General features: G+C 39.7%; 1 protein-coding gene across 1 annotated transcript in view; it reads right to left on the bottom strand.

The window, feature by feature from the left end:
* med13a (mediator complex subunit 13a) overlaps positions 1-25,024 on the bottom strand; it is a 97,348-nt gene that overhangs the window by 2,128 nt on the left and 70,196 nt on the right. Inside the window, exons 10-28 of the mRNA XM_077242563.1 lie at positions 18,397-18,613; positions 16,217-16,247; positions 15,847-15,968; positions 15,460-15,550; positions 14,900-15,108; positions 13,535-13,734; positions 9,858-10,774; positions 8,818-8,985; positions 6,844-7,067; positions 5,294-5,483; positions 4,764-5,163; positions 4,388-4,607; positions 3,559-3,750; positions 2,541-2,764; positions 2,111-2,253; positions 1,665-1,823; positions 727-912; positions 436-593; positions 55-219 (exon numbers count right to left, since the gene is read on the bottom strand). Coding sequence (XP_077098678.1) covers positions 55-219; positions 436-593; positions 727-912; positions 1,665-1,823; positions 2,111-2,253; positions 2,541-2,764; positions 3,559-3,750; positions 4,388-4,607; positions 4,764-5,163; positions 5,294-5,483; positions 6,844-7,067; positions 8,818-8,985; positions 9,858-10,774; positions 13,535-13,734; positions 14,900-15,108; positions 15,460-15,550; positions 15,847-15,968; positions 16,217-16,247; positions 18,397-18,613 — 4,216 coding nt within the window. The remainder of the gene's footprint in view (positions 1-54; positions 220-435; positions 594-726; positions 913-1,664; positions 1,824-2,110; positions 2,254-2,540; positions 2,765-3,558; positions 3,751-4,387; positions 4,608-4,763; positions 5,164-5,293; positions 5,484-6,843; positions 7,068-8,817; positions 8,986-9,857; positions 10,775-13,534; positions 13,735-14,899; positions 15,109-15,459; positions 15,551-15,846; positions 15,969-16,216; positions 16,248-18,396; positions 18,614-25,024) is intronic.

Here is a 25,024-nt window from a genome sequence, read left to right as displayed (position 1 = left end):
AAATTGTACAAATTCTCAAGAGAAGCATTTCTGTATTATGAGTAGAGCAGTTACCTTTAAGAAAAGGGGACACTGGTTCTGTGCCTGAGGACATGCAGACCAGAACCAGTCAGGCAGTGGACCTGCTTTAGCTGTGGACACAAAATAGCCCAGAGCTAATGGCTGCTGGAGGATATTGGGAGCTTCTTCGTGAGACTCCATACGGTCTGTACTTTGACCCTGAAAAAAGATGAAAAGACACGAAGATGTCAGTTACTCAGTTAATCACTTAAAACCTTAAAAAGCTGATAAAAGTAATCTTTTATTCTATCAATTAATCTTATCCATTGTGTCTTCAATTCAAAGTTCATGTCATTAACCTTTACAAGGTCTTGCAAGAGAATATTCCGATTATTTGTTCCTTATTTGTGGTAAATGGACTTGTCTCTCAGTTACCTTGCTCCCATCTCCTCCATGGGGGTACTGGGATCCAGGTGAGTGAACTGGTGACGTTGTGGGTGAGGCAGGGAGGATGTTTATGATGTCAGGATCAACCAGGTCGTTACCTTCCTGCTCCAGGAGGTCAAAGATGCCACCGATTGGATCCGATCCATCTAGAGATAAGGATTTGTATAAACATGACATTAAATCTGGTACAATGGTTTCATATTGGAACATCTCCAAGTGGGGCAGAAAAACAGGCTACCAAGTAAAATAGAGTGTAGGAAAAAAAGTATTGTTCCTCACCATTGCCGCCGTTGAAGGCAAGGTCAATGTTTTCGTGAGGGTAGTTGGAGCTGTTGACTTGCACAAAGGCAGAGGTGGGGAACACCAGGATGTGTGTGCAAGACGTGTCCTGCGGGGTGCTCAGCTGGGACGTCTGCATGTTCAGAGTTGTACTTCGGCCAAACACCGAGCCTGTTGACACAGAGTCTGGACAAAGAAAAGAGACAAAAAAAGACTAAAAATGACAGACTGAAAATGAACTCAAGAGAAACCAGGATTCATGGATGGAAGTAATATTCTTAGCGGTTATTTCCATCAGTGAATCAGGTTTGTCTAAAATTGAAATTCACTTTGAATAAGTTTAATTCAATACGAACAAGAAAGATTTTTCCTTGCATAGGTATCCTAGTATTTTAAAAAAAAACCTGTAGCTCAAAGCTATGTGAGTGATGGGCAAAATCCATCAGATGCAATATATCTTGATACTATGACAGAATAAAAAGCTTTTGTCAAATAAAGCCATCGATCTTCAGTATCATCACACCAGCACAGGAATCAATAGGAATGTAGAAAAGTGTTTTATGAGATCGAGACACATACAGGACAGAAGCGTATATCAGACAGGGACAGCAGACACATGGGTTATGACACACTGATGCTATCATTCACATCCACAGAAAAGAGACGCATGACTACAGCAATCTGGGCCTATATTTTAAAGCTGAAGTCTGCCGTTTTCATTGTTCAAGTATTTAATTCTATTCCGATCTAATATGCATTTAAATGTTCTTGAAACTTGTTTAGAGAGTTTGAAGAAAAAAAAGTCCCTTTTGTGCCACAAATGAAGCAAAACCGAACTACCTATGCACACTAATTACTGCTAACACAACAAACTAGCCATAAAAATGAGGACGACAACATGCGCACCATACGGAGAGAAACAGGAAGTGTGATTCTACCTGGCATGATGACAAATGAGCCCTGGGGTTCCATGGCAACTAGGCAGGCGCTTAGGATGCTGGGAGTGTCAGCTGCTGAGATCCCACACAGCCTACAGTTCTCCTTTAGCCTTCGAGACACTGACTGCAGATTCCTTCTGCTCAGTAAAATACTCCAGTCTTAAAGAGGAAAAGAAAACCATAAATTTACTCCCATGGGGGAAAAATGTCCATGTTTGCACTGCAGTGTTAACAAATCTTGTGACTATGCATTATAAGACTAATTTGCTTCGGTCCAGGATGCTGATTGAGCAGTTAGCTTGAAATGTGCCACCTAAAGGAATTTCCTTGAGAATTTTTTTAATTTTTTTATCAATATTAACATTTATGTAGCATAACAACTCAATTCCAACTGTATTGTGAATATCGTCAAGGCTAAAGGTCTAAAAGCATTACATTGGCATTACCTCGCAACTCTCCATGACCTATTCGTCCAAGTCGGCCAATCACCACTCTCCATGGTAATGATGTCATCTGAACCAAACCCAGGCACCACTCCCAAAGCTTTTGTAGGCCCAGCTTCCTGGCAGATCCCTTTTTCCTTCTTGCTCTGAGATGACAAAAACAGAAAATTATATAAAACCTCTAAACACAAAGGCTTTAAATATATTTTAAATGTCCTTCAATTGTGAATACATATTTTAAACCTGATTAGAAATTAGCAAAATGTGTAAATTTAGGAGGTACATTATGGAGATTAAAATAAAAGTGTTACAAAGGTGTCAGGTCTTTCATTTGTCTAAGGTAGTAATATTTAGATATGACACCTATATGGCAGTTAATGCGCCACCTATATGTCCCACTATGCTACTGAATACTGGTAAAGTTGTAGTTCACCTGTTGGGTACGTCTATGCTGATGATACAGGTTTCCAGCAGCTCTCCGTACAGGTCAGTGCAGGTGGCCAACAGCCATCTTTGATCATGTGACAGGCAGTAGCCCACAAAAAGGACGTTATACTTCTGAGACGCCTCTCCAAAAGTCTCACCCAACTCTGTTTGCTTGTCTTTCGTTGGGGCCAGGATGAAAGGTGGCGTGTACAATCGCAGACACTCTGGTCTCTGTGGCAAGAAAGTCAAATGTCAAAATAAAATAATGATAGTACTCAAGTTGCCCCCCCACCCTAAAAAAAACAGCAAGGAGGACAAAATGAGGGTCTAAGGTCGAGCCATCAACCTCAGACTAATGGTGGTCATACCTGTGCACATATCAATAGATTTTTCCTCTCTTATAAAATCAATAAACCCCACCAAGTAGTCATCTCTTTTGTGAGTGGGAAAGGAAGTAGGGTGGGAGAAACAGTGCTAGTGAGTGGAGCGAGAAAATTGGATTCTACAAATAGCTCGGTGAAGAAAGGAGAGCAAGTGAAGCTTTTGGATTTCGCTGCCAAAACATGCAAGCTGGATCCCATTAGGGAGGTCTCATGGAGCTGCCCAAGCAGATAATGGAAAGAGAACTGTTGGGTTGTTCGAGTCCCCTTTGGTTTTGTTCCAGGACAGGGAGGTCAGTGTAACAGTCTCCACACGTCACCGGGTTCTCATACACCACTATAGAGCTTGAATGGGCTGACGGTGCAGGAGCTCTATGGAGGAGGTTAGAACCACAGGCTCTGGGAGCCTCAAATCAGGGGGTTCATTTTCACACAAGGAACTGGCACTTTAACATGGCAGAGCAACAGCTCAGTCAGTCTAAGGTATTGGCAGAGCTTTAGCACTTTAACTTTTAAAACAGGAACACTTTATATTTTTGAGATTTAAGATATTTTTGTGGCTGTCTGAGCTACTCTGTCCCATACAATGGAAAGGCAAATGCTTCTGAATTTATCAAACGATCAAACTGCTGGACCCTTACTTACATCTGGATTCCTGAGGGAGGTGTCGAGGGCAAGGCCGGGGCCGAAACCCGTCAGTGACTTCACATTGGTGGAGGTTGGGAGGGGTCTTCTGCACTGGGTGAAGACAGAGAAGGCTAGAGACTTGAGGTGTTGGGCGTAGAGGTGCCTTTCCTCACTCCTCACAGGTTGAAGCAGGTACTGACAGGGGACAATCTAAGAACACAAAGTACACAGATGTAAAACAGTGATTCGTTTCACTATTATCTTTATATAAATTCTTCTGGTGTCAAAAAGGAAAGAAACGGTAGCAATAAAATCACACTAGACCAGTGGTTCTGAACTTTTTTTGATTACAATGAATTTTCATTCTTGTTCTTAAATTAACTGGATAGAGATGAAAGATAATTATCAGAATATTTTTTATTCAATTTCACAATCTGATAAAATATTTTAGAGCTTGGTATAAATACAAACATGTATATTCATTATAAAATGGCCATGGAGTTTTAAGATTTTACATAAATTTTTCCAGATCTAAAAATCACATTCTTAAAATTAGGCTTCCACATATACCCAGGTGTTTCCAAACCATGGTAACCCTGGTTTCAGTTGTTGAGGCAGTTTATTAAAATTAAAACGTATAGATTATTAGCTGATTTTAATATTTGTTTTCTCTTAAAAAATGTATAGTCATCTTGAGGCCCCCTTGGAAGTTATTGAGGAACCACTGGGCTAGACTTTTTGTTCCGTTGACTTCCATTCGCATCCATCCAAAGATCATTGTGAAATGTTAAATTGGCTTTTAAAGATGTGTCCACTGTAGAGTATCAGGTAAAGCGATTGTATCTACCTGTACAAACACAGAGTTGCGTATATGAGCTGGTAGAACCTGCAGCATCTCCAGGTAGCAGCGGAGGAGTCCCATCGTCCACATGCTTGATTGTGACGTCCCTGGCTCCGCCTCCTCGTATGAGAAGGGGTCCACAACATAAATCATGATGGCAGGTGGGTACGTGATGGCGTGGGACTCGCCGTCTGTGGGAACTCCAACCTTTTCTCTCTCCATAGTGCTGAAAAAAAAATGGGGAAAAGAAAGGGTCTTTAATGTGCTGTTAAAACAAAACCTAAATATATTAACACTTTTACGAGTTGCATCATAATTTCAGGGTAAATGTATACCTGATGCCACTATTAAGACAGAAAAAAGCAATAAATACATTGCGTACCTCTCTGGTGGTTCAGATGGCCCCTGAGTCTGGCTGTTGACGGCTGAATTGTCTCCAGAGAGGCTCGAGTTCTGGGTGACAGCCTGCTGGCCCAGAGCCCCAGACTGGGAGCTGTTACCTTGGACTCCCATGCTTCCATAGGGAGGGAACGAGCTGGGCTTGGCAGACTGGATGCTGCTGCCCTGAGGGCCTGAGGAGGAGGAGGTGTTATTGGTGTTGCCTGACAGGCCTGAGCCACTGTTGCTGGCAGCGTTGTTGTTGTTGAGGGCGGAGCCTCCGGACACCATTGAGGTTTGTAAGTTGGAGGAGGATTGCGAGGAAGATGATTGGGAGGAAGAAGGGATAGGGTTTGGCTGAATGAGGAGGGAGCTGTCCAATAGCTGTGTAGCGAGGTATGGAGCTGAAGAAACAGAAGGGATAAAACAAAGATTAGTGAGAAATACTGTTTGATTTATTTCCATGACAACAGTAATAATAGAGAGAGAGAGAAAGGGAGAGAGAGAGAGAGAGAGAGAGAGAGATGGTCTTACCGAGGTCATGTCTGCAGACTTGCGCAAACAGCTTGAGCTTGGCAAATGCATCACTGCTGCCACCAGCCGCTTTCAGGAACCAATCGTTGACTGGCTGTTCTGAGTGCTTCTTGGCAGCAGCTCCACCTACTCTAACAATGCCATCAGCATACACTTTGGAGATTGGTCGATGCTGACCGAGCTTACAAGACTGTTGGGCAGAAACAGAAAGAGACCAATAAGAAAGCAGTACAGGGAAGCCAGGAAATGCAGTGGACACAGAAACTAAAATGAACTATCCATTTTGGTACATCACTTAAAAAAAGTGGATCATGTTATTGGATAGTTAGATTGTATTTATCAACAATATTTATAACATAAGAGTGGGCATGAACATTTTTAATTTGAACATGCAAAGCTTCCAGTGTCAGTCAGTTACAGTTATTTTGGCAGTACAGCAACACTCTGTAATGCTGATTGATGTTGAAATGTGCTTTTTATTATATCATTTTAGTTTATTATCGTAATCATAAACACACTGGTTTGTTCCGCAAATACTTTTACAGTTTACTGCACTTTGTCATTAACTTATAGCGGCTAATGAATTAGGAAGTCTCACATTCACTGGAAAAAGCTCACTTCTTAGTTGAAAAATAAGGTGGATAGTGGCTAGGGATGGGAATTGAAAACCGGTTCGACTCGAGAACCGGTTCTAAGTTTTATGAACCATCGATATTGTATGCCCTCGACGTTAACGATTCCTCTTATCGATGCTCCTGCTCCGAGTCCCAGCCATAATATACAGACCGTGCACTCACAACTTTCCCTTTTGTCCTTTATCGGGCACCATAGCACGGCGTCCTATGCATCTGTGCGTCATGACGTCAAAGCCATTTGAGCAAAGGAGGGAATCATGGAGGGGAAGAGACGGATCTAAAGCGTGGCTTTATTTTACTAAACGGGACGAAAATGATGCTGTTTGCATTAACTACAAGGCTGTTATTTTGTGTAAGGGTCCAAATACAAGCAACATGCTTAAGCATATATCTACCCATGATATTAAATTGCAGGAATGTAGTGTTTTTGATCCGCTGTGTACAACTGCCCAAGCTAGCAGCACTGTAACCTCCGTTGAACAGGGTAATGTCATGTTAAATATCACTGGCCGGCGATTTACAAATAACAGGCATATTCTACGAAAACACTGTATTATGGAACTATTCCATCCGTTTTTATAGAGAATAGTTTTAATTCTATTTTAGGAGGAATAGTTTCTGACCTGTATGCTTGTATTTACATAAGTGTTTGTTTATTTTGTAAATCTTATTCATTATTCAGTTTGCTTACTCAAGTGTAAGCTTTAAAACAAATAAAACCACTTGTTTTTTTGCCGAAAAAGAATATGACTACTTTTTTCTATACAGTGCAATCGATAAGAGAATCGTTAAAGAATCGGATCGATAAGAAGAATCGTCATTGATATTGATAAAATCTTATCAATTCCCATCCCTAATAGTGGCAGTCAAAAATCTCAGTGGAACATTCAAGTAAAGATTGACAAACTCCCTCACCTCGTAGACCGCTGTCAACTCTCTGAAGAAGCTCTTTGCTCCGGTGAGGAGAGCATCGCTGTCCGGGCAAAGGACCAGATATCCTACATCTCTTTGTGAGCCAAAGGGATCAAGCAGTAGCTTCTCCCAGTACGGCAGGCCAAAGGGAGACAGCACCACAAAGTCATACTCATACCCAACCAGGAAGGTAGGAATAGGCAGAGGCTCCGGAGACTCATCCGTGCCTGGAGAGGAGCAAATTAGGAAATAAAGTGAGAGTCAGAGTGACAGGAGAGTAGGGCTGGGCAATATGGCCAAAAAAATTATCACCACAAAAAAATTCATATCAGCCAATATCGATAATTATCACGATAAATGTCAAATATTTACTTCTTTCAAGTTTAAAGACAGATTTTTGGTACTGAGTGAAAGTTGTAGAACCCAGACAGTTAATTGTGGTTTTATCATCAGAACATGACAAACACGTCAAACAAGTGAGCATTTCACAAATTAAAGGGTCATATTTGTTTCAGCATCGGTCAGTTCTCACCACAGTTTGAAAAATGCTACAAAAGTGGGCGTTGTGAGCCGTGGAGTGGAGGCTGACAACACAGCAACGGCTTCTGATTCAAACAATTTTATTTCGCTCTCATTAAAAGCATCAAAGCTTCCCACAAATGCAAGCTGCAAATTACCATTACACGCAACACAACATACACATGGTTTATTAAGCTCAACGTAAATTACACAAATACATACATATTCTGTGACAGCTATGATTTAGTGCACAAATAAATGCACGCTGTTGCATCTTTGATAACTTTGAGACTACGTGGTTGTAATAAGCCATTTGATCGGTTAAAGGACCGTAAAGAGCGGTTACACAGTGTGGATGAATTGCGTTTGTGTCAAAGGGTAAGGATCTACTGAAAAGAACTTATGCGACGCAGAAACTCTTACAAAGCATCCATTTTTGATCCATAAATGGGTCTCTCACTGTTTGAAGAGCTTGTCCTAGGAAATCAACGTGTGCTGCTTTCGCGAAAAATTAAGTGTGGCGTCTTTCCCATCGGATAAGGACACGCAGTCTCATGAATAATTATGAGACACCGATGAGTCATTGCCGTACTATTGTACAAAAAAAAGTCACATCCTGTGACGTTGAGACAAAGACGAGTTTAAACCCGTTAAAATTAACCATTTTCTCCTACAATCAAAACTAACAACTAAAACTAACATTGACTTCTTTGATATTTGTTAAGAAAAACAATTATAATACAATTTTATATGAATATCCCACATTTCTACCACAATCCCATGGTTTCAGTTATGAAAACAATCCCATGGTTTATTACTACAGTAAATCATGGTGAATGGAAACGTGTGGATTGAAAGCCTTCTAACCGTGTTGCTGTGACTCAATGTTACTCCTGTTTTCCGTTCAATGTTGTTTTCAACGCCGTTTAATCTGGCTTTAAACTAGTTTAAATCAGAAGGCATTTGATTTGTGGTTTGCATGGGAGAGCTCTGTGCCAAATTTAAACAATTCTCACTGGATCTTACAGTGCTGTTTAGTGGTGGTGTGATTGAAACGGTCAGTAAGTAAATGCATTCGCTCTAAGCTCACGCTGTGGTGTGCTTTGAACTGATCTGATAAATGGTCTGTGGTGCGGTTCAAACGAACAGCTATATTTCCTTTCGCTTTTGGCACGTTTGCGGTTTAATGTTTCTCATATGCATCAAAAATGGGAGCGCTTATCAGTTAGGAAAATTGATACTGGCACCAGTGCGATGGCCTGCAACACGCATGTGCAGCATTAATTGCATACTGCATAACCATTACAGGAGAGCGGTACCAAGATTCCCCTGACATCAGTTTCAAAGTATATTAACAATCTTGAATACAGAATTATCCATAACAATAATGATTTTGAACATTTCCCCTCCAAAAATTGTGTTGGCCTTTTTAGTCTTTTAAGTACCCTTGTTGCTCACCGTAAGACCCTCTTCCAGCCATCTTGTGAAACTGCTGCCATGTGAGAGGCCCCTGGACTCCCCAGGAGCGAACGGTCCTCTTCTTCTGGATGGCATCCTGGAGAACAGGCTGGAGAGAGAGAAGAACTCTCAACACATCCTGAGAGCACAGCCCGCTCACATCCACCGCTGTAGAGAGAGAGAGAGAGAGAGAGAGAGAGAGAGAGAGAGAGGGAGAGGGAGAGAGAGAGAGAGAGAGAGAGAGAGAGAGGGAGAGAGAGAGAGAGAGAGGGAGAGAGAGAGAGAGAGAGGGGGAGAGAGAGAGAGAGAGAGAGAGAGAGAGAGGGAGAGAGAGAGAGAGAGAGAGATTAATATAGACAATAATGTCTATATAGTCAATATTCAATATTTACAATCATATATAAACATGAGTAGAATATAGTAATGCACCAAAACAATATTTTTATGAAAAACACCATAACCAAATATTAAGTTTTCATTTAACCAAAAAACAAGTGCAAAAGTTTACACTCCAAAACTACTTTTGTCCAAAATGAAAAATATTTTTGGCTGCCGAAATTTCAATGTATTACTAGAACAACACATAAGTGGTAATATTTGGTCAACACTCTTAAATCTGTAAAAGGAAGGATAAACATAGCCATTATGTTAAGACAGTGTCTTAAGTTCTAGTGTGACCCACTAGCAGTTAGTCTGGGGATGTCAGTTTTACTTTTCGGTATTAAATTAGGCTAATCTACGTTGTTATGTAACTGATTTAAAAAAAGCTATGAACAGTCTTAAAGAAAAAAAAAAATTGGTGTCTAACCCGTAAGACTAGTCTTAGCGGTTTATGCAACCGGCCCCAGGAATGTGTATGAAAGTAAGTAGGGTCAATTGGGACCAAGTTGTTATGGCTATTTTATATTTTGTATATGTGATTGTCTTCCTCTTTTTGTGATTTTATTAGTGATAATTAAGATGAGACAGCTTAATGAGAGGAATTGTTTTTTTTTTTTAAAAAGACGTGAACAAACGTTGAAAGTGCTCTAAGCTCTTACCGCTGCGTTTGGCCCAATGGTGCAAACACGTGCTCTTCACCAGGGTCTCATCCACCTTCCCACCGGACATGTTGTCCATGAACTGCCGCCCGTGTTCTAGAGCCAAGTAACAATCGTTGTGGAAGTCCCTCTCCTCCACACGCACACATGGTGGTACAGTGGCGCCCCCTGGCCCTTGGGAAGACAGTCCCTCGGGGTCCAATGCCAGGATGGGGGAGAAGGGATTAGTGCACTGATCCTGCAGGAGAGAGATAAGCTCGTCCGGGACTCGATCCTTGCCTCCACCCCCTGTCTTCTCCAGCGACATGCTCCGTAACGCCTCAAAGCGCTTCTCCGCCTCCTGGCTCACATCCGAACCCCGTCCGATGATATCCAGCTCATCTTCCAGGAAGAGGCCGGAGCCATTACCGTAGCGCCGATTGACAACGGCACTGAAGCCGCACCCACAGGGATACTGGGCCTCCATGTTGGGGTCGCTGATGTAGATGCCCACGTCGCCGCCTTTGATGTTCATGTTGCATACGCAGATGCAGCAGCTGTCGAAGTTGCAGTCCTTGAACAGGTTCATGACAGACTCCGACAGGATGAGGTTGACGTAAAGGCTGTGGGCTTCGGGGATGGAGGGAACCGTCGCAGGTTCCACAGAGTTGAGCGGCCTGCAGGTGGAGGGTGTTGAGGCTGGCGAGTACAGGTCCGAGTTCTCATATTTGAGGGAACCTTGTACGCTGGCTGGGCCTCTGGGCGTCCGGGGTGTCCGTGGGGTACGAGGGGTAGGAGCTGAAAAACGAGGAGTGGCAGGAGACGGGAGGATGTTTGTGCCACTATTGCTGGGCGGGGCGCTGTTAGACAAGAATGGCGTGTGAGTTTGAGTGGGTGTATACGTCTGGATGTACTCTTGCTCCATAGCATTGTTTTCACTAGAGTGAAGAAAGCAGAAAAAAGACAAGAGGGTAATTTGGGCATCACTGAAATCAAGCCCTACAACAAATGAGCGACATTTAAAATGTCTCATCAATCCTGTTCTCACCAACATAAAAGATTATTGGATATAACACAGTGGACATATATTATGAGCTGCAGTACTGTACTTGTATCCTAAGACCACCTCCAGGGGGAGGGAGAAGAAACTATTTTTAGACAGACGGTCCAACAGGCAGCTGTGCAAGAAATGAAAGCACAGCTTGTGCCACATGGACTGTGTGTGTGTCTGTGTGTGAGAATGCAGTGTGGCTCCCGGTGGCCTTTAAAAACAGGCAGGCGTTTGAAGGTCCCCCATTTGAAGACGCGGCCCTCTCCCCCCCAGCTGCTGTGGGTTATAAAAGAAGCCTAACTAGCTCTTAAAGGGCTTTTGAACTGACTTAAACGTAGACTTTACAACCAGACTTATCACAGTCAACGACCATTCGTAACACTACCCCCTCCTCTCTCTTGATTTCACTGAATTTCTACTAACATCAAATATGATGTTCAAGAACACAGTGTTCTCTTTGCTCTCTGAGATTAATGTATGAAAATAACTTTATTGGATTATTTTTTCATCTGCTTCGATATTGCTGCAGTATAAAAACACAATGCATTTAAGCAGCGTAACTCAAGCCTAACTTCAGCCTAATAGAATAAAAGAATGTAGTTGAGTTGAAAACAGGTTCAAAACATCAGATGAAAAAGCAATCCAGATGACAGTTGTTTGATTGAGGACAGTGAAGAAGCTCTGGAATAACCAGCTTTAAATTTAAGAAAATAAAAGGAAAGTGGCAACAGATGGATTTGACAACCTCATTACTAGTGTTAACAGTTAACACCTGTTCTTCGCTTTTATTCTCTATTTGCCATTACTAAGAACAAAAGGTGTGTACTGATTGCACAGAACATGAGTTAGTACTTACAGTTAGGGTTGTAACAGTATGAGATTTTCACGGTATGATAATAGTCTCCAAACATATCACGGTTTCATGGTATATACGCTATTAAACAATAAATTATTATTATTATTATCATCATTATCAGCATCATCAGTTAAAATGACCATTAAATGAATGAAAACAGGGTGGGTTTTTTGTTGAACAAATGCTTTATTATAACAAACTTCAAACCATTTTTTTGTTTTGTTTCTTCTAATTCCAATACTCAAAATCAATCAATAGTCAAGTTGTTCCGCATGATCGGCCCAGACCGGTAAACGATTCCAAGCTGGTCCGTTTTGTTGCCAGTGGCACAGGGAATAACCTGCCTCCTCACACTCCCTCGTCTCATCACTTGTCTGTACTTCGCATAATTTTACTAATCCCAGCAGGTTTCACGCTTACACCAAAAGTGAACGGACCATTGATCTATATAAGTGACGCTCACAAGCCGCCTCTCAGTCTCAAGAACTTTGTGAGTCGCAAATACCAAAATGAGTGGCTTACTGTGCTTAATAAACGGTCAAATACACACAAAATTATGTTAAACAGTAAGTTTTGGAACCTAATTAGTTGAGAAAGATAACGCAAGTTGTGTAACAGTATATTGGATCCGTGCATAAACTCTTAAAGTGACAGTAGTCTAATGTTCCTGCTGCTGTCTGTGTTTTTAATGTTAATCAAAGAACAAAAGACGAAGAGAAAACCACTCACTGATCTTGACCGAATAACTTTTGTAATTACTTGTAAGCATTCATCCATGTTTAATTTTCGCAATAAAGACTATACAGTGTTATTTTACATTTGATTACTTTAATTTCTGTAGTATTTCTTACATGAATATACTGTATACCCACCTGAAAAACTTGTGTTTTATTTCATATTCTACTGCATTTATTTGTGCTATTGTTTGTCTTTTTATTTGTTTGTTTTTTATTTTTTTTAAATTGCATTGAAGAAAAGTAGATTTCTGTTTGTATATGCTGTCAATTATAGTTATTCTATAATTAAATGCATCATAATTGAAAATCGGAATCGGCAGGTCACACTTACAAAAAAATCAGAAATCGGAATCGGCCATAAGAAAATGGTGCATCTTTAACAAAATATTATCAAAAACGATGGTAATCAACTGAATGCATTAAACTAACAATTTAATTAATCTTTTAATGTAATCAAATAATAAATTAACCCACTGACTTGATCCCATAACCAACATTCTTTAAAATATCCTCTTTTGTTTTCAACAGAAGAAAGAAACTCATACAGGTTTGGAGCAACATGAGGGTGAGTAAATGATGACAAAATGTTCCTTTTTGGGTGAACTATCCCTTTAAAAATGTGCGTTTTTTTTTAAGTTATTGTTTTTATTATGATAAGTACATTCTATTGTACTATAGTAGGGTGATAATTTCTTCAGGCTAAACCGAAAATTTATTTTGACGGGTTGTAGCGAAGACCTTAGAGTTTCAGTGTATTTGACAATAGTTTTTCTCAAATAAAATTATGAAATGCACATTAAGCGTTCTCTCAGAGATGTTCATGTGTTCACGTCTTCATATTGTGAGACGGCAGCCACTGAAAATACCATGAGCGTCACGCATTCTTGAGTACGTAGTTACATGAAACTGCACAGCTCATTCCTTCACCCAGACGAAATATGAACCAGACATTTCTGTGTAAAGATATATATAATGGCTGAGGTTGTTGGCTCTGTTGTGTTTTTCATTCAGTAGGTTCAATGAATTTGTGGGTCACCCCAGATGTGAAACTCACCCATCCTTGCTGAAAAGGGACATAGCAGGTACAGAGTTGAGTAGCTCCAGTTTTCCCACAGTCCAGCTGGGCCTGTAAACACACTCATCAGGCAGTTTGATAGGGGGCAGGCACTGACTAGGCAAAGACTTCAGGGGGGCAAACATGGAGCAGCCTACAAACGGTTGACAAAACTCAGGCTTGTACACAAATGAGAAGTCCTGAAGAGAGAGAGAAAGAAACAAAATGTTAAATCCGCTGTTGTATAAGTCCATATTCTTCAGCAAAAAAATAGAAGTGACTCACAAGACGCACTCAAAAGAGTAAATGCACTCAGGATGCTCATAATTAACTGGTTAACTGTTAACCGACAGTAAGAACTTTGACCGATTAATAAGTCGTCAAGTCACCTTTAATTATAAAGCGCTTTATACAATACAGATTGTTTCAAAGCAGCTTTACAGTGATAACAGGAAAATGATGCATTTCCGCTGATGTTCCGCTGAAGTCAGTTGTTGATTTAGTTCAATACTATCAGTTAAATGGTTTAAAAAGTCATTTAAGTATTTTTTTTAATTTTTCGAGATATTTTAAACCGTTTGCTGCATTGTTAAAAAAAATATGCTACGCATTTAAAATTGCGTTTTTGAGAGAAAAATATATCACATTCAGAAATAATGTAAAATAATGCAAAGTGTTTAAACATTATAAACACTATAACACTATATATACTATGTCCCTATAGGCTATATTTTAGTTGCGGCTTCTGCCATCTTTATGCAGCTTCTGCCATCTTGGTTTACTCTCCGTGAACTTGTTTTGGAGGCACACTACAAAAATGAGCCGAATCTCAGCATACATTACTTGTCGCAGTTTTCTCTTTCATTTTGTTAATCTGTTAATTATTGAAGTGAAATATATTTTGCGTATAGGTCTATATATTCCTTTTTTACATAGGATTTTATTATGTTTTTATCCATTCACAGAAGCGCCGCAGGTGTGTGATAATACGATCATGCTGTTATTTACACATGTAAACACCTGGGAATTTCTTTTGTTGTTGTCACCATTAATGGGTCACAAACACTTATTATTCCAATTTAATGCAATTCTAATTTAACATAATCTTGTCTGTTAATGGTTAACAAACTTCGGTTGACAGTAAGGAAAAAAAAGTAAATTGACCCCTAAAATGCACACAAGCAAATTCCAACACAATTTTACAGATCTTAGAACAGTCCCTGCAAAAACAAAAATCCTAATATTAAGCATGAAGTGCATTTTGATTGGCTGTGATTGTGTCATTCTGCACAACATTTCGCTTTCTGTAAGGACAGAAAAATGACTTGACGCTGGAAACTTGTTGTACTGCACACAGCATCTCACCTTGATTTCAGAAGGTTTGGGGCTGCAAAAACTCTCTTCCACCTCGATTTTAAACTGGCCACCCAGAACAGTAGAGCCATCCAGAGTGTTGAGGCCAGAGCCAGGCTCCATACAGCCATCTTTACTGCCCATGTTCATGGGGGAGTAACCCATGATGTGCTGCTCTAAAGACGGAGGCGTAGGGAACATCTGGTGTAGATCAGCCGTGCCTGAGGGAGGGATGGGCAGAGAGAAAGATGACATGTAAGTGAAAGGATAGAAGGAAGATGCATGAGGCAGTACATCCATGGCAAGTATGTTGTTTCAAGCCATCTCATAAGCCTATTTCCTACTTATTCTTGTGGAAAACAAAAATAATAATTGTCAAAATCTATACAAAAAACTTTTCCAATTGCAATAGAAAATGAATATGCTGCTCCCTCTCAAATAAATATATGCATGATGTCCCTGCTTGTCTGCGTGCGATGTAAAAGTTGTCACAGTGGCCAGCAGGGAGCAGTATACAGAGTTCAACGATGAAGTAAAACTTCTATACTTGTAGAGACAGAGACTGTACTCACTTATACAGGAGACAGGGTCCAGTGTGGCTGGCTTCGACTCCTTGCTGCCAAACTTCTCATCTGCTCCATTTACAGCTCTCCGTGCTCCAGGCTATGGAGAAATACACAAATTAGGCAAAAATCAAAACTATGATTCATTCAAATTACAGCAATTTCTCTAAAGAAAATACATTTCCATTACAACATACCCTTATTTTCCAATAGCAAAGCAATGGCAATTTAAACAGTAATTATTTTGAGTACATATAATATATTTCTACTTCTAATAATGTATGGCGATGAACTCTGAGTCCTCGCGTCAGATTGTGAGAAAAATTCACAGTGACAAAAAGTCATTCAGGGGAGACATAATAGAAAAAGAAAACAGAAATACGGCTTGATACTGACCGTTTGTTCATCCTCATCTGAGTTGAAGAGGTTGTCCAGGTCTTTGATGGAGACTGCCAGGTCTGAATCATGTATGAGGCTGGTGGAAGCGGCCCGGTTATTGGCCGCAGCCCGCTGAGCATCTGAGCAAGAGAGAAAGAGAGAGAGCTTAACACGGTCCTGTTCTCCAGCTTTATCTAGCGTAACCACAGCCTGGGCTTGAGGACAAGCCCTTTCCCTCACCAAGCGAACACATTTAACCTTTATGGGCAACAATACACTAAACCAGCCCAAGCTGTCAACAGGGAACCTATTTCAAATAAAATAAATGGACTCAGGGTTTGAGAGGGTTCATGAGAGAGTCACTGGAGTGTAACAGGACAATCCTTACCATCTGATAGAGCAGCACTGCCATCTTCTCCCTGCAAGAGAGCAAAATAAAATAGGAAATGTTTAAAAATGAAATATATAAGCCACAGATGCACAAAGGTTATGTTAGATTATATATGCAGGGTCCAAAATGTACTTTCTGGCACATATCAATGGCAAGTAAGTTGAGAAAAAACAAAACATATACACTTTAAAAAGTGGCAACCTGCAACTGTTACCTTGAAGAGCTATTTCTATACTATTTAACCCATAAAAATAGTTTTGTTGGTATAAATTAATGTATTTATGTTGATTAGGTGATGTTAAGTAATATTTTTGACTTGAGTAAAACCAAGTCAAGTCAAGTCACCTTCATTTATATAGTGCTTTTAACAATATGGACTGTTTCAAAGCAGCTTTACAGTGATAATAGGAAATTAAAGTAACAGAGATTGTTTTGGCTTTACAGCAGCTTTAGAATAAAGTTATTGTCCAGCTCAAGTTAGTTTTGATTGATTCACTTCCATCACAACGATCATTAGTTATTAACTTAGGGGCCGCTAACACGACACCGTTCTAACAAAAAAAACTTGAATGCGATCCGGACGCGTATTTGCACATAACAGTGCCTGGTGGCTCTGAGAATTTTTGGTGTTTTGCTTCCGCATAGCCACGTGAATCGGAATTACCCCGACAACGTTTTATCAGTACAGAGGTAAAGGGAAGGAGGCCTTCACAAGGGAGAGACTAGTTGACACTTCAGGACTATTAAGCAGCTAAATACAGATGTAGTTACCATCTTTTACCATGCTTTTACATCAAGTTACCATTTTTTCAGTGAAGTCGTCAATATTTAAGAATTGAGCACTCAATGATTCATTTCCATAAAATACAATAAAACAGTCCAGAGTGCATCAGTTATTGATCACGTTAATTAATTACAGAGAAGAAAGTGACCAATCAGAAAAGGTGATGGTAAAAGAGTAAAGCGCCAAGGAGAGAAACAGGAGACAACCAAAGAGAGGGAGGGAGGAAGGGTGGAAGCATATACTTATACTTTGCCACCAAATTAACCAAATCTTCCACGTACAGTATAATAAATAACATTGTAATATAGGCTAATGGGACAACAGCTTTCCCCTCAGCACCTTAGAAACCCACCCCAGACCCTTAACCTGCCCCTCACGCAACCTGCACCTCCCAGAGCCACCATTACAATGCAAGCCGCACGCTATGCGGAGATTCATTACGCCATGCATAATTTCATTACGCTGCAGGCCGTCTCTCTGCATAAAGAGTGTAATCTGTTCCTCCATACACACACTTCACATCCTAATGACCAACTCCGTAATAAACGCCTGTACATGCAAATCACTCCGCCCCGTAATCGATAGCAGAACCCTGGGGTGGAGTACAGGAGTTTCGAAGCCAATTTTCTATGTAGACTGTATTTTAAAACAAATTAACGCCGCGGTGTATGTTTATACGTAACATAGATACACATGCGCTATAAGCAATGAGGTTGTTGTACCATATGGCCCAAATTACTTAAACCTCTCCTGTGACTGCAAAAAGAGGCTATAAGGTACCAAGATACACAAATGACGTGTAATTCTGAGAGTAGGTACCATAAAAACTCTTAAAATATGATAGTGTAACAGAATACAGAAGGACAAAGCTGATTTTTGTTCAGCCTCCGCAGCTGCCACAAAAAGACGCTGAAAGTATGTGTGAAAATCCAACAGGAATGGGAGAGACTGTCTTCGCCCCCTCTATTCATGCTCTCTCCTCCACGTTTGAGGGTGTCAGATTCAGATCTCAGATGGGAATCTCCCATGAGCTGAAGATAGCAGACATGATGCCACCACATTACACGCTACACTGCCAATGGAGAATCTGCAGCATCTAAAATTCCTTTTACAGGGAAAAAGAGTCAATGTGAAACAGGATTCACAGCCCATTTTACTTACATAACATTGCATATTTCCAAGTAAAACTGAAACTAGCATGTAAAAAGAGAAAAGCACCTTTACTTTTACAATACCGTACATATGTTTGGCAAATAAATGCAGTTAATTGCAGAATAAGATGTCTTTCAAAAACATTCAAATGAAACTTACCAACCCTTAACTTTTGAATGTTAGTGTAGCCTTAAAACTAATGCATTATAGGATTATATCTCTTGCAAAAAGTGTCGCTCACCTTATGTTTCTTCCCCGATTCTCTATCTCCTCCTGCTTTGTCTTTCTTATCCGAGAAGGTAAACTTAACATCTCCGTCGACAAAAGCGTAGGGGTCGACCTCAGGCTCATGGTCGTTGCCTGTAATGGCTGCAGCCAGGTGCTGATTCTGTCGCTGCAGGTACGTTTGGAGACGTTCATCTGAGACCTTGAGCGGCCTTTTGGAGGCAACCATTGACCTGGCCAAGGCAAAAAGAAAAATAGGTCAAACCGTGACTAAAATAATATACAATGCATGGTATATACCAATATACTGGCAGAAGGTAAATATATCATCCAGATCAAGTGGGCAATAATTATTTTTCAAAGAAATTAATACTCATTTCATAATACCCATGGACCACATATGCTCCTAATTTGAAAAATTAAGAACTTTATGGGGCACAATGAAGTTGTATTTAATCATTTTTCTTAATTAAGGGATACGCGGACATATTTACAAACAACATTTTTTTATTTGAAAATACACTTTTTAAATATTTCTGCTTTAAACTGCATTTAATAATTATGTATATTCTAAACATTGAACAGGGCATCGAAATTAACTTTTTTACTAGAACTGGTGTTCCCAACGTTTAGGAGCACCCACCAAAAAATAAGAAGCACCACAACTACAATTCATATATATTAAAAGATTTATTTTATTTAAAAACAGCACGTTTTGTTGAGAAACAAAAACAAAAGTGATGCCCCGATCATGATTTTTAATTGTAGATTCCATTATTTTTTAACAAGCAAATTTGCCAATTCCTATGCCAGTTGAAGAGTCGCCCCCAATTTCTGCCCCCCCCCCCCCCCTTCCTTCTGCTCTTTTATTTGTTATTTATTTGCGGTATAACAGGAAAACTGGCCTTAAAAAACATACATCTGTAGCCATTTAAAATTATAGGTAACCACAGCATTTAATCACTATCCAAACAAAGATGCAACACACATGTAGAATGAGCAGTTTTTTATTTATTTAAATTAAATTGCATAATTTCCAAGACTTAGAGCAAATAGAGAATGACTGACTTTTGCTTTGTAAAATTGTGCTACATAAGACACACCTGCACAAAACAAAACCAGACTGATTGAATGAATAAAAATGTAAATTCACTTTGACAGCAGGTGGCGTTTACGGAAAAGAAGCGTTTCTTTGGGTACCGCTGTTTATTAATTAGCAGCGCTTATAAACACTACTTCATACGGAGGTAAGAGGAAAAGTTCTTAAGTCAGTCAGTTCCCTTCAGAGATACATTTATATAAACCCCCTTTCAATAATTATATTTTTCATCATATATTTCGCATCGCAAACAGTGATCTTGCTGTGCCTGGTATTTTCTCTGCTCCATGTCTGCGCTCTCCTCTTTGCGTCTCTGGCCTGTGTTAACGTCCTTTTAACACACTTCGTAATGTTTTCACACAAATGACATTCTGGGAAATTATTGCAATGCAGTGTGTGTCTGGAATAGAGTTCAGCCAAAATTAAACTAAAAACCAGCCGGTTGCCGATTGTGTGTTTAAAGCACAAACTGACCATTTCCGATTTATAGCCGGTGCGATGAAGAGATGAGTTCCACCCTTTACACTGTACAAGTAAAGTTACACTGTAAAGTTTACAGTCTATGGTTCCGCCAGAGAAATGAGTCACACCTTAGTGGGATAACGCCCATCAAGTAATATATTTATATGAATAGCGCTTTTCACAGTGCACTAGGGTTGGGCGGTATTTCGGTAATATCGTATACCGCGGGGTCTTAAAATAGCAACGGTATCAGTTTCAATACCGTCATTACCGGCACTTATATATAATAAATAAATATAATTTATTCAATGCCCAAAAATGCTTATGTAGTTGTCATCAAGTGACAGTGTGGAGGAGAGAGAGAGAGAGAAGGGAGAGGCGGTAAATACTGACTAGGCAATTTGTAAATGTTGCAATAAAAAAGGTGACCGCGAGAGATGGAAACACCTCTAACCTAATGTCGCATCTCCGAAACAACCACCCACTCAGTGCTGCGAGGATGCATTTTGCCCCGAGTTCATTAAATAAGCGCATTCGTTTATATTTGTTAAAATATTATAATGTTATTTTTTTTAACGTTGATAATGAAAACTGAACAGCACGAGTAAGATGGGATGCATCGGGAGTCAGACATTGACCACTTAATTAAGTTTCATTTTGTAAAAGGCCTTTCTTTACAGTGAATTTCGTTTTGTATAAATTGTATCCTAATTTTAATATTTTTTTTTTTATCAACCAATAATAAATAAGAAACAAATATAGCAGACAACATAATCATGACATGATCGTGCGCTGGCGCGCCGCGGTCACTTGCATTGAAATCTCATCATAAATTAACCGAAACTCACATGTATGTCTCACAGACATGACAGATATCTAAATAAAGCTTGAAATTTCATTAAACGAAACAATTCAAAACGAAAAGAAATAGGCCACTCGCTGATTATTTAATCCATGATGTGCATTTCTCTCTATGCGCGTTCATATGGAAATGGCGATCATCAAATTAAACGAAACTATTCCAAACGAAAAGAAATAAGCTAGCCTACTCTCTGATTATTTAATCCATGATGTGCATTTCTCTCTATCCTTCACTATGGAGATGGCGATTCGTCAATTTCTTTAAACGAAACAATTCAAAAGGAAAAGAAATATAGGCAGCATACTCTCTGATTAATCCAGGATGTGCATTTCTCTCTATACGCGCGTTCACCACGCAGATATCAATCGTCAATTTCTTTAAACGAAACAATTCAAAACGAAAAGAAAAAGGCTAGCCTATACCTTCTGATTATGTAATCCATGATGTGCATTTCTCTCTATATATGCGCGTTCACTACGGAGATGGCGATCGTCAACTTAATATTTGCAGCACTGACAGAAAAGTTGTATTAATAAAAATCAATGGACGCGTGTCACCGGATTTACAAATGCACTTCTTGCTTGTTGCTTGTTAATTTAATTTAAATGAATTAATAAAATGAATACAATTGTCATAATTAAAATAATTAAATATTATTAATTGTCCCATTTTGCTCATTTATAAATAGTATTTATATCTACCACCCCCTCAGCACCTGGGTTAAACAATAATTTGGCGCCACCATATTATAACGGCCCACGTATTAAAAATAGTCGAGTCTAAATAGGGCTCCGGCTCATATTACATTTAATGCCGTCAACAGGGATCAGACACAACGTGCACGGGTTGGCCTTGATTTTTTTTTTTGTGTGTTTTTTATGCCCGATCTGGTATTCAGTTTCTGAACGGTGTAGACACAAGCCAACAGTTTGGTGACGCTGTCTGAGCCTTATGTCATAATTTTTAATTAGTCACGGTAATACCGTATACCCCGGTAAAATTGGGAGGAGGTTTGACGGTATCAAAATTTGGATACCGCCCAAGCCTACAGTGCACACAGTTTTACAGAAAGACAAACAGCTATTATATAGTAAATGAATTGCATATGCAAGCTAACTAAAAAACACTAACAACGAAAAATGTTTAATTTCACTTTAAATAGCTTCGGTGACATACTAGAATTTGAAACGTGTAAGTTAAAAGAAATGAATGGTAGTTATTACGTAGATCAAACGACTTGTATAATAAAGTGACTGTCGTATTTGTAACCAGGCACTTAAGCGATTACCCATAAAACTTGCTCTGGACCATAGACTGTAAAAAAAGATGGACGACACCCCTTCGTTCTCTTCCATTGGCGAGAAGTGAAGCTGCCATTGTCCCGATATGGCGCTGACATCTTGGGACTTGAGTCTGCGCAGTTGCGATTTCGGGACCAGACATGCGCAGTTGCTAGCAGGAAGTAAAGCCGCGAAATCAACGTCCCACTCTGGTCCCGCCCTCACTCCCGCTGAATCAAGCGTAAGCACGCGCCTCTGCTGCAGAACAAACCATTATGTCGGTGTGAAATAATTAATTATAGAAATTTAGATATTAAATTTAAAGATCCAATCTCCTCAGTCCTCCAAAGATACCGAAAAAAAGTCAGTTGCTGCTTCAGTGACTACTTTGCTCAGAGAACCTGTCAATCACAGCTGTCAATCATGTACGCCACAGCACCGTTTTTATAGCATCAAATAACTAACTAAAAACAAGCTTATTTTAAAAACAAACACTTGAAATTACATCATCGTGATGAAAACTACAGTAAATGACAGAAACTATCTTTGGAAAAAAGATATATGTAGTGTAATTTAATTGTTTAGTTGGTCTCACGTCCCATTTAATAACACGGGGAGGCGGGGTTTATGAGCTATACTAGGACCAATCACCGGGGGGCGATCGAGACGCTTTGGCTTCACTTTTCAGGGCTTGTGCGGCACGCTTGCTCTGGACCAATCGGATTGCTTGGGTCCTACGGTGGGACTCATCTCTTCACCACACCGGTCGACCGATGCATCTCTAGAAAAAAGGTCGCACCACAACAATTATTTGCATTTGCACAAATGCTCCCAAATAAATGTTGAGGTCACACAGATTAAATTTCGGGAGCATATGCGAGCACAAAATGGTCGCAATTTTAAGACTTGTTGAATTAAGTGGATAGAAAAAGAATGATCTGCATAATGCAAGACTTATTTTTTATTACAAACAAGCCCAAAATACAACGGGACTTATTTTTAAATTTCTTTACTGCTTCAAGTTGCTCATTCAAACATATGAGGGAGCTAAAATATGCACTCTTACAAGCATTTAAAACATATTACAATACAAACATCATCGAGTCAACATTGTCATAATTCATCAAAAGTAAATCATAAGCAATCATTTGACATAAATCAGAGTTTTTGTGTGATTGTTGTGGGCAAAGATCCTTGATTATGCGGCACGTTTTCTTAAAAAAATACAATGGAATATGCCGGATATTTATGCAATTTTATGCGATGAAATTGCGTGAACTTGCAAAAATTGTGGGAATTGTTACAATTGTTGTTGAAAATGCAAGTGAAAAACTCACACTGTTGATTATAATGAATAAAATTATAATGCTATCTACATGATTAGGGCTGGAACGATGCATTGATGTAATCTATTACGCAGATTAAATTATTTTTACACAGCACAAGAATAGAGATGTCAGTCGCATATTTTGTGGTTAATATGGCTGCTGTTTTTTTATGAGCTGCCGTGGCAGCGAGATGCGCGGCTCAAACATACTCTCTGCAACTCTGCTACATACAAAGCATTTAATGCTGCTGTTGGCTATTTAATATCTAATGGACGAACTTGCGCCTCGATTGGACACATAATTAATTACACTCCGTCGATCCTGGTAAAACTTTGCGGTTTTATGGACACCACCATGTTCGACACTACACACTATGGTTAACCAACTTGTAAGCAGTTGCTGCTGTAAATCCCAAAAAGTGACTGAACGCAGCCCTCGTAAACACCTTTCCTAATTAGGTCTACACTGCATAAACCTTATCTTTTGTGGTATAATTAGGTAAAAGTCCATACATAGATTAGCTAAGGCTATTATTTATTGGCAAATTATTGTTTATTATTTATCGTTTAATTAACCAAAGGTTTAATTAACTATTCAGGAAAAAAATTCAATAGATTAACCGTGAGGAGAATTTTTTTTTTTTGCTAGATTATTTGACCAATCGAAAAAAGCAAATCAATAGATTGATCAATTGAAAAAAATAATAATTTGTTCCGGCCCTAATTAAGACGAATTGACCATTTAAAAGAACAGCCCTATTTTTATGTCCATGTGCCCAGAAATTATTCAGCAACTCTGTGAGGAAAAAACAAAACAAAAAAGGAAGTTCTATCAATCCGAAGTCATGTCACACTAGGGCTGGATGATTAATCGAAAAATAATCGAAACCGAAATTCAGAGCCTATAACCAACGTAATTTAACCATTTCGGTTATTTCGTTTTTTTTAATCCTATTAATATTTCCGCCCACTGTGTGTTAATGTACTTTCCCCTTAAAACATATTACCACGTGTCTAGTCATGTAACTCCGCCCCGTCCAGTCTGCAACATTGAAGCAACATGAGCCCATTTCACACAGCGCGTTGATCCCGGGAAATTGCCAGAACAAACACGACCCTGGATTGATGCCAGGTTGGGGACATAGTAACATTGCCGTGTTCAGTCCCGGAACGCGCGCTGTGTGAACAAAAGCCGTAATCAATGCCGTGTCATGATGGCACTTCAGCCGGGATCGTTCGCCAGCATGACGGTACGTAATGCGCTAGTTTATATTCGAATCAGAGAAAAAAAAATGCTCAAGCGTGGTTTCTCGAGAGAGAAATCGTAGCTCATAAGCAAACTAAAGACGCCGCTGAGACATGTCACGTGTCTTTACTGGTTGTGTGTGAACGCACTCTCTGATTCCGGAAAACCACTGGCAGTGTGAATGAACCAAAGTCAAACGAACCCGGGTGAAATCCCGGGCCACTTTATCCGTGTATTTTCCGGAACCTCTGTGTGAAAGGGAACTCAAACACTGAGTCAACTCAGCAACAGGAGCTGCTTGTACCAAAGAAACACGCGAAAAAAGAGAGATACTGACAAACTCACAGCCACAAGTGCCTCCACAAAGC

The sequence above is a fragment of the Siphateles boraxobius genome, unplaced genomic scaffold (assembly GCF_051911475.1).
Source record: "Siphateles boraxobius isolate OS27281-9 unplaced genomic scaffold, OSU_SipBor_1 25, whole genome shotgun sequence".
Classification (NCBI taxonomy): domain Eukaryota; kingdom Metazoa; phylum Chordata; class Actinopteri; order Cypriniformes; family Leuciscidae; genus Siphateles; species Siphateles boraxobius.
Note: the sequence above shows the minus strand (reverse complement) of the source record. Positions and strands in the feature narration are given on the sequence as shown.